The following is a 16,127-nucleotide window of genomic DNA, read 5'->3' on the forward strand; positions in this document are numbered from 1 at the left end:
AACTGAACTAAGGCTGGAAGAATGAGGTGCAGCTGATTAAGGGAAGGAGGGGGGCCGGGCATAGTGGCTCACACCTGTAATCTCAGCACCTTGGGAGGCTAAGATGGGTGGATCGCTTGAGTCCAGCAGCTGGAGACCAGCCTGGGCAACACAGTAAGACCCCATCTCTATAAAAATAGATAAAATTTAAAAAAGAAAAAAAGGGAAGAAAAGGGCAGAGGGAACAACGTAGGCAAAGGCCTAACGGGGGGAAGCCTAGGAGTTCCTAGAAATTTCCAGCCGCTGGTCAGGCCAGAAAGGGTGGAAACAGAAGGGCCTACAAACTAAAACAGCAAAACTGCCAAACACTAAGGACGCAAGCCTCTCACCCTCTTCTCCCAGCCATGACCTTAGAGTTGAAGGCCTCCATTCCTAAAGACAGCCGGCTGTGGGACGCGTGGCTCCCAGAGGTACCGATAACTCAGATGTCCTGCCTAAGGGCCAAGGGGCCCCGGACGCCTAGGCTGGAAACCACAGCAGCAATTCCTGTTTTTCCTCCGTATTTAATTCGGTATCACAGGAGCACCAATAAATAGTTTCTTCCCGCCCCTGCAATCTTCCTCCTGCCCCGGGCAGGGCCTCAGGGGTTGGCGATCCCGTCGGGGGCAAGGCACCTGCAACCCAGAATGCAGCAGCTCAGGCCAGCCGAGCTGTGGGGGCCTGCGGAATTCCCAGGAAAGTTCCAAAGGCGTGCGCCCAAGTTTGCCGGCAGTGGGCGGGGCCTAGGAACGCCCTCGCGCCTGCGGAGCCTCGAAGGGACTTCCCCCAAGTGGGCGGGGCCACTCAGGGGGCGTGGTTTTCGTCGGCTGCTGTCACAATGACGTCCATCCAAATGCGCATGGCTTCGGGACTCGGAGCCACCATGTAGAAAAGGCGTTCGTAGGTTTTCACGCAGAAGGTCAGGCGGGGGCTGGGGCTCTGGAATAAGCAGAAAGTGAGGGTAATGAGGACAAAAGACACTGGCCACAGTCTGGGTGCGAACCCAGCCTTGCTACTTACAGTCTGTGTGGCACTGGACAAGGTACTTAAGTATCTGAATGTCAGTTTCCCTGTCTTCCCAAATGATGCCACCTACCTCACTGGGTTATTAGGATTAAATGAATTAACACAGGAAAGTGCTTAAAATTAACATATGTAGAGCGCTATTGATAAATTATGGGCAAGATAAATTTTTTTTTCTTTTTTTTTTTGAGACGGAGTCTCGCTCTGTCGCCAGGCTGGAGTGCAGTGGCGTGATCTTGGCTCACTGCAACATCCACCTCTCGGGTTCAAGCGATTCTCCTGCCTCAGCCTCCAGAGTAGCTGAGATTACAGGCGTGCGCCACCATGCCCGGCTAATTTTTGTATTTTTAGTACAGACGGCGTTTCACCGTGTTGGTCAGGTTGGTCTCGATCTCTTGACCTCGTGATCCACCCATGTCGGCCTCCCAAAGTGCTAGGCTTACAGGTGTGAGCCACCGCACCAGGCCAAAAAATTTAAAAGTAGGACTTATGGCGCCTTCTCTCAGCCTAACTTCTCCTATATTAGAAATATAGGCATTCAAATTCCACCTCCCCAAAATCTCGGTCCCCTTGTACCTTGGGAAAGTTAGTGTCTAGAATCCGTTATTGAGTACCCACTTGCCAATCCCAAATTGAGTAAATCCCTTATGTCCATAATCTGTTTTTAGTCCTCTCAGTAACCCTGATGGAATGCATTGATGCATGCCCATTCTACACATGAGAAGACTAAGGCTGGCTGGGCTGGGTGGCTCATGCCTGCAATCCCAGCACTTTGGGAGGTTGAAACGGATAGACTGCTTGAACTCAGGAGTTCAAAACCAGCCTGGGCAACATAGGGAGACCCCATCTCCACAAAAAATACCAGAAAAACAAAACAAAACAAATTAGCTGGGTGTAGTGGCGCGCACATATAGTCCTAGCTACTCAGGAGGCTGAGGCAGGAGAATTGCTTGAGCCTGAGAGATAGAGGCTACAGTGAGCTATGATTGTGCCACTGCACTCCAGCCTGGGCGACAGAGCAAGACCCTGTCTCAAAAAAAAAAAAAAAACAAGAAGAAAAGAAACAAAGAAAACTAAGGCTAAAGAAAAGAATTCACTTTCCTGATGTCACATAGCTGAGATTCCAACCTAATTGCTAAAAAGCCACAGTTTGGTTATTCTCCACAGAGCTTTCTAAATATTGTATCCGTTGCCAACATTTAAATTTTTGGCACTGTGCTTTTATACAAGTTCCAATTCCTGAGTTCTCTGGGGCCCACTCCCACTTGGCAACTGTTGGCAGGAGCCAAGTAACAACCATTTCCTTTATTTGTTTTTCACTTAAAAATTCAAAAAAAAAGAGAGATGGAATATTGCTATGTTGACCATCCTCGAACTCCTGGCCTCATGCAATCCCCCCATCTCGGTCTCCCAGAATGTTGGGATTACAGGCATGAGCCACCACGCCTGGCAGATCATCTCCTTTAGATGCTCCCAGGTTGCCCCACCCTTGCTCTGACCTCTTCATTCATTCCCAGTTTGACATCAGAGTTTGCCATATTTTGGCTCTAAAACTTTTGTTCCAAGAAAATTAACAGTGACAGGCCAGGTGCAGTGGCTCATGCTGGTAATCCCAGCACTTTGGGAGGCCAAGGTGGGCAGATCATGAGGTCAGGAGTTCGAGACCAGCCTGGCTAACACAGTGAAACCCCATCTCAACTAAAAATACAAAAGTTAGCCAGGTGTGGTGGCACACCTGTAATCCCAACTACTCGGGAGGCTAAAGCAGGAGAATTGCTTGAACCCAGGAGGCAGAGGTTGCAGTGAGCCAATATAACGCCACTGCACTCCAGCCTGGGCAACAGAGCCAGACTCCATCTTAAAAATAAAAAAAGAGCCACATGTGATGGCTCACGCTTGTAATCCCAGCACTTTGAGAGGCCAAGGTGGGCAGATCATGAGGTCAGGAGTTTGAGACCAGCCTGGCCAACACAGTGAAACCCCGTCTCTACTAAAAATACAAAAATTAGCCAGACACGGTGGCACGCCTGTAATCCCAGCTACTCGGGAGGCTGAGGCAGGAGAATAGCTTGAACCAGGGAGGCAGAGGTTGCAGTGAGCAGAGATAGCGCCACTGCACTCCAGCCTGGGCAACAGAGTGAGACTCCATCTTAGAAAAGAAAAGAAAAGAAAATTAATAGTAGCTGAAAGCCAGAGTGTGAGCTCTTAATTTTTAGTCCCTGCAGTCAGGTGACCTGTTTGTCTTCTCTGCGACAAACAGGTACTCCTGTAAGTACCCTGACAGGAGAAGCTGCGAGTGGTTTTCCCCAGGATGAGTCAGGGATGAGATAAGGCCTGACTCCAACTCGGACTCCAACTGGGAGGGTAGGGTGACATTGAGGGACTTCACCTTGAAGGCACAGCGTAAGTGGTCGTAATAGACTTCCTCAATGGCCTGGAAGTAGATGACACCTTTGAGCTTGGTCTCTTCCTTGTCTGGTAGGGGAGGTAAGAGAAAAAGAGAGCCAATGAGAAAGGTGTATCTGTGTGTGTCGAGGTGAGGGTCATTGGCCCTAAGTCCTGAGACTGGATTTGGGGTACAAAACATGGTGACAAGAGTCTGAAGGTCTCTAAAGGTTGAGAGGTGAGTGAATGTTAATGCTGGACGGGAGACTGGGTGCAGAAACTGGACACCGCTGGGGAGTGGGGTCTGTGGAGCTGGATCCTAGGCTCTGAGTGCCTTGGACTGTGAGAAGGGAAGGAACTCAGGGAGTACTCAAGTACTTTCTAGGTATAATCTCTAACCCCCTCAAACTCTCCTGGAGGGGTAAGTACATTTATCTCCACTTCACAGATGTGGAAACCAAGACTCAGAGGTTAAGTCACCCAGCACAAGTCACGCAGCCAGAGCTGACAGGGCCAGGACTCACTAGGTAGAGTCAGATGTTCATACAGGTTAGGGGAGAAGGATTTAAGGCAATACAAGTGTCTAAGGAGGCTGGGCGCAGTGGCTCACGCCTGTAATCCCAGCACTTTGGGAGGACAAGGCAGGCGGATCACAAGGTCAGGAAATCAAGACCATCCAGGTTAACACAGTGAAACCCCGTCTCTACTAAAAATACAAAAAATTAGCCGGGTGTGGTGGCAAGAGCCTATAGTCCCAGCCATTCGGGAGGCTGAGGCAGGAGAATCGCTTAAACCTGGGAGGCAGAGGTTACAGTGAGCTGAGATCACGCCACTGCACTTCAGCCTGGGTGACAGAGCAAGACTCCGTTAAAAAAAAAAAAAAAAAAAAAAAAAAAAAAGTGTCCAAGGAGAGGTTTGGAATAATTGATTCTCCTAGAGAAGAAGGACAAGGCCCGAGACTCCTGGCTGTTGGGGGACTGGGGGCAGCTGACAGTGCAGGTTCAGACTCATGGGTGTCTTAGGAACATGGGCCCTGGGAAGCTTGAATTGTATTAAGCTGTTATCTACCTGTTATCTATGTCCCTAAGGAGGACTGGGGGTTTGAATTCTGGGTGACTTAAAGAGGGGCTGGGGATCTGGACTCCAGGATCTGGAGGAAAGAGGGAGCTGAGAGCCTGGACTCCTGGGTTGTAGGGAAGGTAGGAGCTAAGGAACCAAACTTCCGGATCCTGGGGAACACGGAAAGTGGGAGCCAGGACTTCTGGTGCCTGTAGGGGAAAGGCCTCCGGAGTGGAATTGCAGCATCCCGGGGCCCATGGTGGCCGGGCTGGGCTTACCCGCATAGTAGGCCAAGCGGCGGGCTTGGCGGTCAAAGCAGAACCATCGCTTCCTCCAGGTCTTGATGCGGCCGCCCATCTTCACCAGGGGTCCGCGGCAGCAGCCCCCAGACACCTGCACATGTGGGCAGTTTTCTGGGTTGTGGCCCCATCCCTCCAGATGCTGCCGGAGATCCAAGATTCGCGGGCCTGGAGGGTGGGGTGGGGTGGGCGGGGCCTGGGGAGCAAAGAGAAGAGGCAGCTGATGTAAGGGGTGGGGGATTCTACAGCCTGGAGCCCCTCCAGGGGAGCAAGTCATAGCAGCTTGCGTGTAAGGCCTGCTACAGTCTTTAAAGGGTAATATTAACAAGGACCATCTAACGAATGCAATGGCTACATGGATTGACTATGATGCTCTGCCCAGGGCTTTATGGACAACAGCTGCTTGGCACTTCATGGCAACTGTGAGCCCCATTTTACAAATGAGCAAAATGAGGTACAGAGAGATGACGTAATGCACCCGAGGTCACACAGAGCTTCTAGGCAGCAGAACTGGGATACGAACCCAGGTATTTCTGACTCTAGAGCTCACCTTGAAACATCAGAGGCCTAGCAAAATGAAGATCGGGCTGGGCATGGTGGCTCATGCCTGTAATCTCAGGACTTTGGGAAGCTGAGGCAGGAGGATCCCTTAGGCCTAAGAATTCAAGGGCAGCCTGGGCAACACAGTGAGATCCTGTCTCTGGAAAAAAACATTTTTTTGGAAAAAAAGAAATGAAGATTGGAGCCGGTGTGGTGGCTTGAGCCTGTAATTCCAGCTACTCAGGAGACTGAGGTGGGAGGATCCCTTGATCCCAGGAGTTTGAAACCAGCCTGGGCAACAGAGAAGACCCCTTCTCTATTTAAAGAGAGAGAGAGAGAGAGACAGACAGAGAGAAAAGAGAAGCTATGTGCAGTGGCTCATGCCTGTAATCCCAGCACTTTGGGAAGCTGAAGTGGAAGGATCACTTGAGGCTATGAGTTGGAGACCAGCCTGGGCAATATAGAGAGACCCCATCTCTACTAAAAATCCAGAAAATTAGCTGGGCCTGGTGGCGCACACCTGTAGTTCCAGCTACTAAAGAAGCTGAGCCCAGGAGATGGAAGTTGCACTGAGCTATGATTGCACCACTGCACTCCAGCCTGGGTGACTGAGACCCTGTCTCAAAAATAAAACAGAGACTGCTTGTTTACATTATTATTGTTATTATTGTTGTGATTGAAATTGATGAATATAATCCTCTGCTAAGTACTTTCTAGGTATAATCTCTGCCCCCTCAAACTCTCCTGGAGGGGTAAGTACATTTCTCTCCATTTTACAGATGTGGAAACCAAGACTCAGAGAGGTTAAGTCGCTCGAGACAAGTCACACAGCCAGAGCTGACAGAGCCAGAACTCACCAGGTGGAGTGGTCACCTCAGATGGTCAAACAGGTTGAGGAGGAGGATTTAAGGCAAGACAAGTGTCCATTATTTATGAGAGCCTGACCATGAGCTGGTCTGATCCAACCTATTCTTCCCAAATAATCCCTGCAAACAGTGGTAGGATTCCGGAGGTCAAACGGAGGTTCAGTACATCTCAGATTTCTTCGTGCAAGCAGATCCGCTGGGGATTTTTGTTAAAATGTTAAAATGCAGACTCTGGGCCAGGTGTGGTGGCTCACGCCTGTAATGCCAGCACTTTGGGAGGCCGAGGCAGGCAGATCAGGAGGTCAGGAGATCAAGACCATCCTGGCTAACATAGTGAAACCCTGTCTCTACTAAAAAGACAAAAAATTAGCCGGGCGCGGTGGCGGGCGCCTGTAGTCCCAGCTACTCAGGAGACTGAGGCAGGAGAATGGCGTGAACCCAGGAGGTGGAGCTTGCAGTGAGCCGAGATCGCACCACTGCACTCCAGCCTGGGCAACAGAGCAAGGCTCCGTGTCAAAAAAAAAAAAAAAAAAATGCAGACCCTGATTCAGTCATTTCAGGGTGGAGTCTGGAGTAAGGGGAGAGGTTCTGCATGTCTGACAAGCTCCCAGGTGGGCCCTGATGCTGCTGTTCCACCAGCCACACTTTGAGTGTCAAGGAGTTAGAAAACTGAAGCAGGATGGGTGCGGAGGCTCACACCTGTAATCCCAGCACTTTGGGAGGCCAAGAGGTGAGGATCCCTTAAACCCAGGAGTTTGAGACCAGCTTGGGGCAAAATGGTGAAACCCCGTCTCTACAAAAAATACAAAACTTAGGCCGGGCTCGGTGGCTCACGCCTGTAATCCTAGCACTTTGGGAAGCCAAGCTGGGCAGCTCACCCAAGGTCAGGAGTTCGAGACCAGCCTGACCAACATGAAGAAACCCCGTCTCTGCTAAAAATACAAAATTAGCCGGGCGTGGTGGCGCATGCCTGTAATCCCAGCTACTCGGGAGGCTGAGGCAGGAGAATCGCTTGAACCCGGGAGGTGGAGGTTGTGATAAGTCAAGATGGCACCATTGCACTCCAGCCTGGGCAACAAGAGCGAAACTCCATCTCAAAAAAATAATAATATAAAAATTAGCCAGGTGTGGTGGTGTATGCTAGGATCCCAGCTAATTAGGAGGCTGAGGTGAGAGGATAGCTTGAGCCCAGGAGGTGGAGGTTGCAGTGAGCCGAGATCAGACCACTGCACTCCAGCCTGGGTGACAAAGAGAGATCGTGTCTCAAAAAAAAAAAAAGAAAGAAAGAAAACTGAAGCAAGGCCAGAGCAAGAAGGGATGAGAAACAGAGATGAGATTTACTGGTTGGAGACAGGAGAGTGAGGTGGGGAAATGAGAAGGATTAGGGAGGAGGACTGCAGGGAGGGAAAGGCCAGGTTTGAAGAGCACCTGCTGGGCCTGCAATCTCCCCAAATCCACACAGGAAGACCAAGGATCGCCACCGTGTGTGGAAGCTCCCGCTCTGTGTCAGGCACTATGCCAAGTGGTCACTGTGATTATTTCATTTCTTCCCCAAAACAACCCATTAATGTCCCCACTAGACAGATCAAGAAACTGAGGCTTTAAGAAGAGGTGACTCTCCAAGGTCACCGAACTAGGATGTAGGGAGCTGGGCCCCAATCTAGGAGAAGACCAGGGATGGGCTTGGGACTCCACCACTGCCCAGCTATGTCGCCTCCACAGAACTCCTGTCCCTCTGGGAGCCTCAGTCCCCTGCACTAAAACACAGGGTTTATCACAGCACCCTCCTCTTGAGTCTGTTTCAAGGATTAGCTGACTGCCCTCAGGGTCTCCAACCCAGAGGTTCCCCTTCTACGTGTGAAGCCCAGAGACACACTTGCTCATGTGCACAAAAGACAGCAGGGATGTAGGGCAGAGGACAAAGCACACAGCAGGGGACTGTTTAATACATGATGACGCTACAAGCCAGGCAGAACACCAGAGCAGGAACAATTCTGTTTGTTTGTTTGTTTGTTTGTTTTGAGACAGTCTCACTCTGTCGCCCAGGCTGGAGTGCAGTGGTGTGATCTTGGCTCACTGCAACCTCTGCTTCCCAGTTCAAGCGATTCTCCCGCCTCAGCCTCTCAGGTAGCTGGGACTACAGGCACATGCCACCAAGCCCGGCTAATTTTTCTATTTTTAGTAGAGACGGGGTTTCTCTACATTGGTCAGGGTGGTCTCGAACTCCCGACCTCAGATAATCTGCCTGCCTTGGCCTCCCAAAGTGCTGGGATTACAGGCGTGAGCCACCGCACCTGGCCTGTGCTTCGTTTTTAATGAGCACAAGCTTATGCCTAACAACACAGAAGACCCCACTGCCGTTCCTGCGTTATTTTGCTCCCTGGCTCTTATCAGCCTCTGACATGCTATTTACTTTACATATTGATGTTGTTTTGTGTCCATCTTTCTTCCCCTTTAAAACATCAGCTTCGGCCGGGCGCGGTGGCTCAAGCCTGTAATCCCAGCACTTTGGGAGGCCGAGACGGGCGGATCATGAGGTCAGGAGATCGAGACCATCCTGGCTAATACGGTGAAACCCCGTCTCTACTAAAAAAAAATACAAAAAACTAGCCGGGCGAAGTGGCGGGTGCCTGTAGTCCCAGCTACTCGGGAGGCTGAGGCAGGAGAATTGCGCGAACCCGAGAGGAGGAGCTTGCAGTGAGCTGAGATCCGGCCACTGCACTCCAGCCTGGGTGACAGAGCAAGACTCCGTCTCAAAAAAAAAAAAAAAAACAAAAAAAAAAAAAAAAAAAAAAAACATCAGCTTCTCCCAAAGGTGGGGACTGTTATCTTGGTCACTGCTATAACCCAGGATCTAGCACACAGTAGGCACTCAATAAATATTGGCTGAAATGAATAAGGGAAGGACAGATGGTGGTAAAAACAAAAAGGTTGGGAAGGATGTGCTTATTTATGAGACAAATAAATTCACAAAATATGGCGTAATTGGTGCCTGTGGGAAAGTATAAACACAGATTTGAAGGCTTCTCAGCAGTAGAAGTGAGATCAGGAAGACAGCGACCACTTTCTTAATACTTTATCTACCATTCTTTTTTTTTGAGGTGGGGTCTCACTCTGTCACTGAAGCTGGAGTGCAGTGGCGCAATCATAGCTCACTGCAGCCTCCGCCTTCTGGGCTCAAGCAATCCTCCCACCTCAGCCTCCTGAGTAGCTGGGACCACAGGCATGCACCACCACACCTGCTAATTTTTTAACTTTCTGTAGAGATGAGGGTCTGACTATGCTGCCCAGGCTGGTCTCCAGCTCTGGGACTCAAGTGATCCTCCCACCTCGGCCTCTCAAAGTGCTGAGATTATAGGCGTGAGCTATGGTGCCTAGCTTTATCATTCTTTATAACAAAATGCATTCGTTCTATGAATATTATTAATATAGGTAAAAATATAATTTATGTAAGGCAGCTGTCAGCCAAATCAAGAATGTGAAAAAAGTCAACAGGATAAATGATTGGATTATTTCCACAAATAGTGTTTTTTTTTTTAATGGGGAGGCAAAACTGTAAGAAATTAAAAGATTTAAGAGCCATTAAACCAAATGCATAGTGTGTGCTTTGCATATAAATTCAAATAAATCAACTATGAAAAGATATTTTGGGTCAGGCATGGTGGCTCCAGCCTATCTCAGCACTTTGGCCAGAAGGGAGGCTTGAGGCCAGGAATTCAATACCAGCCTGGCCAATATAGTGTCTCTACTGTTAAAAATAGAAAACAAAGCCAGGCACGGTAGCTCATGCCTGTAATGCCAGCACTTTGGGAGGCCAAGGCGGGTGCATCACCTGAGGTCAGGAGTTCAAAACCAGCCTGGCCAACATGGTGAAACCCTATCTCTACTATAAATTAGCCAGGCATGGTGGTGGGCGCCTGAAATCCCAGCTACTCCAGAGGCTGAGGCAGAAGAATCGCTTGAACCCTGGAGGCGGAGGTTGCAGTGAGCCCAGATGGTGCCACTGTACTCCAGCTTGGGCAACAAAGTGAGACTCCATATTGAAAAAAAAAAAAAAAAAAAAAAAAGGAAAAGAAAAATAAAAAATAAATTTAAAAATATATATATTTTGGAGACAATGAGAGAAATGTGAATATGGACTATATATTACAATATAATGAAATTAATAATATCATAAGATATGGCAATGGAATTTTTGTTAAGTTAAAGAAAAAAAAAAAAACCTATTGGCCAGGCACAGTGGCTCACACTTGTAATCCCAGCACTTTTTGAGGCCAAGGCAGGCAGATCACCTGAGGTCAGGAGTTCAAGGCCAGCCTGGACAACATGGCAAAACCCCATCTCTACTAAAAACAAAACAAAAAAAATTAAATGGGTGTGGTGGTGGGCACCTGTAGTCCCAGCTACTTGGGAGGCTGAGGTAGGAGAATCACTTGAACCAGGGAGGCAGAGGTTCCAGTGAGCTGAGATCACATCACTGCACTCTAGCCTGGGTCACATCGCTGCACTCTAGCCTGGGCGACAAGAGAAAACTTTGTCCCCCCAAAAACAAGCCTATCTATTGGAGATAAATAGTGATGTTTGAGTGAAAGGATACAATATTTTGCTTTAAAACACTTCGGTGCAGAGTGGGATGTAGGTATGGGATTAGTAAAATAAAATTGGTGGCTAGGCACCAGGGGCTCATGCTTATAATTCTAGCACTTTAGGAGGCTGAGATGGGAGGATTGTTTGAGGCCGGGAGTTTGAGATCAGCCTGGACAACATAGCAAGACTCTATCTCTACAAAAATAAAATACATTAAAAATATAGGAGTACAGAAGACTTATTGAGAATAAAAGAAAAATATTAAAAATAAAAATAAAAAAATATATATACCTAGTACATACTCACACAAATTAAAAAGTTAAATAAATAAAAAGTTGGCAAGTACAACAAGATTCAATATTGAAAATGATTGAAGCTGCGCAGTGGGCACCTGGGGGTCTATTAATCTACTCCTTCTCTCGTGCATATGCTTGAATTTTTCTAAAATAAATTTTTTTTTTTTTTTTTTTTTTTTTTTGAGATGGAGTCTTGCTCTGTCGCCCAGGCTGGAGTGCAGTGGCCGGATCTCAGTTCACTGCAAGCTCCACCTCCCGGGTTCACGCCATTCTCCTGCCTCAGCCTCCCGAGTAGCTGGGACTACAGGCACCCGCCACCTCGCCCGGCTAGTTTTTTGTATTTTTTAGTAGAGATGGGGTTTCACCGGGTTAGCCAGGATGGTCTCAATCTCCTGACCTCGTGATCCGCCCGTCTCGGCCTCCCAAAGTGCTGGGATTACAGGCGTGAGCCACCGCACCCGGCCAAAAAAAAAAAAAGTTTTTTTTTTAATGAAAATAAAAACAGTTTTTTGGTTTCTGTTTTTTTGTTTTTTGTTTTTTGTTTTTGAGATGGAGTTTCATTCTTGTCGCCAAGGCTGGAGTGCAATGGTGTGATCTCGGCTCACTGCAACCTCCACCTCCGGGTTCAAGTGATTCTCGTGCCTCAGCCTCCTGAGTAGCTGGGATTACAGGCATGTGCCACCACACCTGGCTAATTTTTGTATTTTTAGTAGAGATGGGGTTTCGCCATGTTGGCCAGGCTGGTTGCAAACTCCTGACCTCAGGTGATCCACCCACCTTGGCCTCCCAAAGTGCTAGGATTACAGGCACGAGCCACCGCGCCCGGCCAAAAACAAAATTTTAAATGATTTTGAAAAGTTCCAGCATGGACCGGGTATGGTGGTTCACACTATAATCCCAGTACTCTGAGAGGCTGAGGTAGGAGGATTGCTAGAGGCCAGGAATAAGTCCCAGCATGGACTTGTCCTTCTGTACTGACTGCTGACATTGTCACCAATGTACAGAAGAGGAAACCGAGGCAGAGTAGTGCAAGTTACCCGAGGACCTGCCACACATAGAGATGACCATCGACAGGTCATGGGAACAGGAACTGGTCCTCTGCAGTTCCCTTTCCCTTGCCAAGCCCCGGACACTTTTCTGTTCCATTGGAGGAAAGGAAAGGGTCAGATGTAAGAAAGGGCATAGGTCAGGGGGAGAAACGGAGCAGGGAGAGGTGGGCGTGAGGGCAGGGGTGGGACTGACCGTGATGGCAGGGACAGCAGGGCCTGAGGAAGCTTCCGTGCCCCTTCTTGTTCCTTCCTGTGGATTCAGGATGAAGCACTCAATGAGGATGCCAGCCCATAAGATGATAGGGTGGCTGGAGAATGTCCTAGGTTCCCTGTTCTGAGGGTAGAGGGGCTGGGGGCCTGGACCCCTGGGTCTGAGGGAGGAGGGGCCTGGAATCCTGGGTCTGAAGGAGGTGGGGCTGGGGTCCTGGACTCCTGGGTCTGAGGGAGGAGGGGCCTAGAATCCTGGGTCTGAAGGAGGTGGGGCTGGGGTCCTGGACTCCTGGGTCTGAGGGAGGAGGGACTAGGGGTCTCCCGGGTCTGAGGGAAGAAGGGCTGGGGCAGTCTTCTGTTCCTAAGAGGATGGCCTGGGCTCTCACCCGGGCCTTGAGCAGCCGCTCCCTCTCCGCCATGGCCTGCTGCAGGAGCCGCTCCATGTGGGCAATGTCCGGGTGGACGGCCCCACAGCTAGGAGGAGGGAACACAGACGGGGTGGGTTACAGTGGCTGGGCCTCTTCTCCCATCTCCCCACCTTCTCCCTGACGTCTCACCTATTCCCACGGCCACAGTTCAGCAGCTGGTAGAGGGGGTATCTGCCGGAGTCCCCCACTGCTGGCGGGAGAGCTGAGGCCTCCAGGGATTCTAGGATAGAGGGGACCAGGTTACGGGGCTGGATACACCCTGGCCTGAGCCCCTCCACTTCTCCCCCTGCAAGCAGAGGTGCGGGTTTCCTCCATCGTCTGCTGCAGGATGGGTGCTGATGCGGGAAGGAAGCGGGGAACAGGGGGATCCTCACCAGTACAATGGAAGGACAGAGGTCGGGGGGATCCTCTCTGGCTCGCCCTCTCTCCCCTTTTCCGGTGCAGGCTCCCGGTCCTCTGGAGGCCAATGGAGCCCTGAAAACACAAAAGGCCCATGAGCATAGGAAAAAGGCTTGATCGCCACCCTAAGTCAGAGCACTGTCCAGTGAAACCACCACCCAGTCAGCACAAATCAAAACACTACTGTCGACATATGCTGAGTGAAAGGACCTCACAGGGGTATGATCCCATTTATAATGTCAGGCCGAGCGCAGTGGCTCACGCCTGTAATCCCAACACTTTGGGAGTCCAAGGCAGGTGGATCACCTGAGGCCGGGAGCTCAAGACCAGCCTGGCCAATACGGCGAAACCCCATCTCCACTAAAAATACAGAAATCAGCCGGGCATGGTGGCGGGCGCCTGTAGTCCCAAATACTCGGGAGGCTGAGGCAGAAGAATCGCTTGAACCCAGGAGGTGGAGCTTGCAGTGAGCTAAGATCGCGCCACTGCACTCCAGCCTGAGTGACAGAGCGAGACTCCGTCTCAAAAAAAAAAGAAAAGAAAAAAAGAAATGTCCCGAACAGGCAAATTAACATAGAAATGGAAAGTAGAATAATGGTTGCCCGGACTGAGGTAGATGGGGGAACCGAGAGGCTAAGGGATGCAGGGTTTCTTTTGGGGGGTAATGAAAATGTTCTAAAATTGATTGTGGTAATGTTTGCATAACTTTGAATATACTAAAAGACACAGAACTGTACAATTTAAATGAATGAATTGTATGGGGACATGAGTTATGCCTCAATGAAACTCTATCTAAAAAGCCCACTGTGGGTCAGGTGTGGTGGCTCATGCCTGTAATCCCAACACTTTGGGAGGCTGAGGTGGGTGGATAACTTGAGGTCAGGCATTCGAGACCAGCCAGGCCAACATGGTGAAACCCTGTCTCTACTAAAAATACAAAAATTAGCCAGGCATGGTGGCACGTGCCTATAATCCCAGCTACTCAGGAGGTTGAGGCAGGACAATTGCTTGAACCCGGGAGGCAGAGGTTTCATTGAGCCAAGATCTCACCATTGAAATCCAGGATGACAGAGTGAGATGCCGTCTCAAAAAAAAAATAAAAAAAAAAATCCCACTGCCTCCGGGCACAGTGGCTCACACCCATAATGCCAACACTTTGAGAGGCCCAGGCAGGCAAATTGCTTGAGCCCAGGAGTTGGAGACCAGCCTGGGCAACATGGTGAAACTCTGTCTCTACAAAAAATACAAAAATTAGCCGGGCGTGGTGGCACGTGCCTGCAGTCCCAGCTACTGTGGAGGCTGACGTGGGAGGATCGCTTGAACCCGGGAGGTCAAGGTTGCAGTGAGCTGAGACTGTGCCACTGCACTCCAGTCAGTCTGGGCGACAGAGAGCGAGCCTGTCTCAAAAAAAATAAATAAGTAAAACATAAAAACAAAAACCCCACTGTGCTGGTGGCTATGTAGGAAACCCAGATGTCCTCACGTAATACTGGGGGTGTTCTACTGGAACAAGCTTTATGGAGAGCAACTTCGCTTTTTAAAAAAAAATCTGAATGACAAATGCATAAACCATGGAGCCCCAATTCCACTCTAGAAATTCAGCCGATGGTACACTCATACACATGCAAAGTGATCTGAGTTCGAGGTCATTCCCTGCAGTGCCATCTGTGCTAACAAAAGCATGGAGACCACCTAAGTGCCCATCAGAAGGGGACAAGGTAAATGAACCATGGCTTATGCACTCCATAGACCTTTTTTTTTTTTTTTTGAGTTGGAGTCTCACTGTGTTGCCCAGGCTGGAGTGCAGTAGCGCAATCTCGGCTCATTGCAACCTCCACCTCCTGGGTTCAAGCGATTCTCCTGCCTCAGCCTCCCGAGTACCTGGGATTACAGGCGTGTGACACCACGCCAGGCTAATTTTTGTATTTTTAGTAGAGATGGGGTTTCACCATATTGGTCAGGCTGGTCTCTAATTCCTGACTTCAAGTGATCCACCTGCCTCGGCCTCCCAAAGTGCTGGGATTACAGACATGAGCCACCGCGCCCAGCTGACTCCATGGACAATTCTGCGGTGTAGAACAAGAGGAAGATGCATCCTATATCCAGAGAAAACATAAGATCCAAAAAAGAAAGAAAGAAAAAAAAAACACAACATAATATCCAAGAGAAAAGCAAGGCCAGGTGTGGTAGCGTGCACCTGTAGTCCCAGCTACTTGGGAGGCTGAGGTGGGAGGATCACTTGAGCCAGGAGGTTGAGGCTGCAGTGAGCCATGATCGCGTCACTGCACTCTAGCCTGGGCGACAGTGAGATCTGTCTCTTAAAGTTTTTTTTTTTAAAGCAAGTCCAGAACAGCGTAGAATAAACTAGGTATGCATAAAAAGAGGGGAAAAGTATGTACATGACTAGCTGTGTCAACACAGAATATCTCCGGGGAACACATGGGAAATTGGGAACCCTGGTGACCCTCAGGAAGTGAACAGCGTAGGAGGGGGAACAAGAGCCGCAGAGTCTTCTCTGAATATCCTCCCACACCATGTGAATTTTGAATGAGGATAATGTTAACTTTTTAAAAACAAATAAACACGACAACTAAATGCAACCTGTGTTCCTGAGCCAAGAAAAAAAAGTTTGTTTTCTTTTTGTGAATTTTTTGCTAGAAAAACACACTGGTGGGACCAGGAACAGTGGCTCATGCCTGTAATTCCAGCACTCTGGGAGGCCAAGGCAGGCGGATTATCTGAGGTCGGGAGTTCAAGACCAGCCTGGTCAACATGGTGAAACCCTGTCTCTACTAAAAATACAAAAATTAGCTGGGCGCGGTGGTGGGCACCTCTAATTGCAGCTACTCAGGAGGCTGAGGCAGGAGAATCGCTTAAACCAGGGAGGCAGAAGTTGCAGTGAGCCGAGATCACACCACTGCACTCCAGCCTGGGCGACAGAGCAAGACTCTGCCAAAAAAAATAGAAA

The 16,127-nt window shown here is 49.4% G+C and overlaps 1 protein-coding gene across 1 annotated transcript in view; it reads right to left on the reverse strand.

The window, feature by feature from the left end:
* Window positions 1-526: 526 nt before the first annotated feature.
* Window positions 527-16,127, reverse strand: part of PHLDB3 (pleckstrin homology like domain family B member 3) — a 32,433-nt gene continuing 16,832 nt past the window's right edge. Inside the window, exons 10-16 of the mRNA XM_050771224.1 lie at window positions 13,135-13,234; window positions 12,890-12,980; window positions 12,719-12,806; window positions 12,316-12,372; window positions 4,764-4,980; window positions 3,431-3,516; window positions 527-957 (exon numbers count right to left, since the gene is read on the reverse strand). Coding sequence (XP_050627181.1) covers window positions 823-957; window positions 3,431-3,516; window positions 4,764-4,980; window positions 12,316-12,372; window positions 12,719-12,806; window positions 12,890-12,980; window positions 13,135-13,234 — 774 coding nt within the window. The 3' untranslated portion in view covers window positions 527-822. The remainder of the gene's footprint in view (window positions 958-3,430; window positions 3,517-4,763; window positions 4,981-12,315; window positions 12,373-12,718; window positions 12,807-12,889; window positions 12,981-13,134; window positions 13,235-16,127) is intronic.

The sequence above is a fragment of the Macaca thibetana genome, chromosome 19, assembly GCF_024542745.1.
Source record: "Macaca thibetana thibetana isolate TM-01 chromosome 19, ASM2454274v1, whole genome shotgun sequence".
NCBI lineage: Eukaryota > Metazoa > Chordata > Mammalia > Primates > Cercopithecidae > Macaca > Macaca thibetana.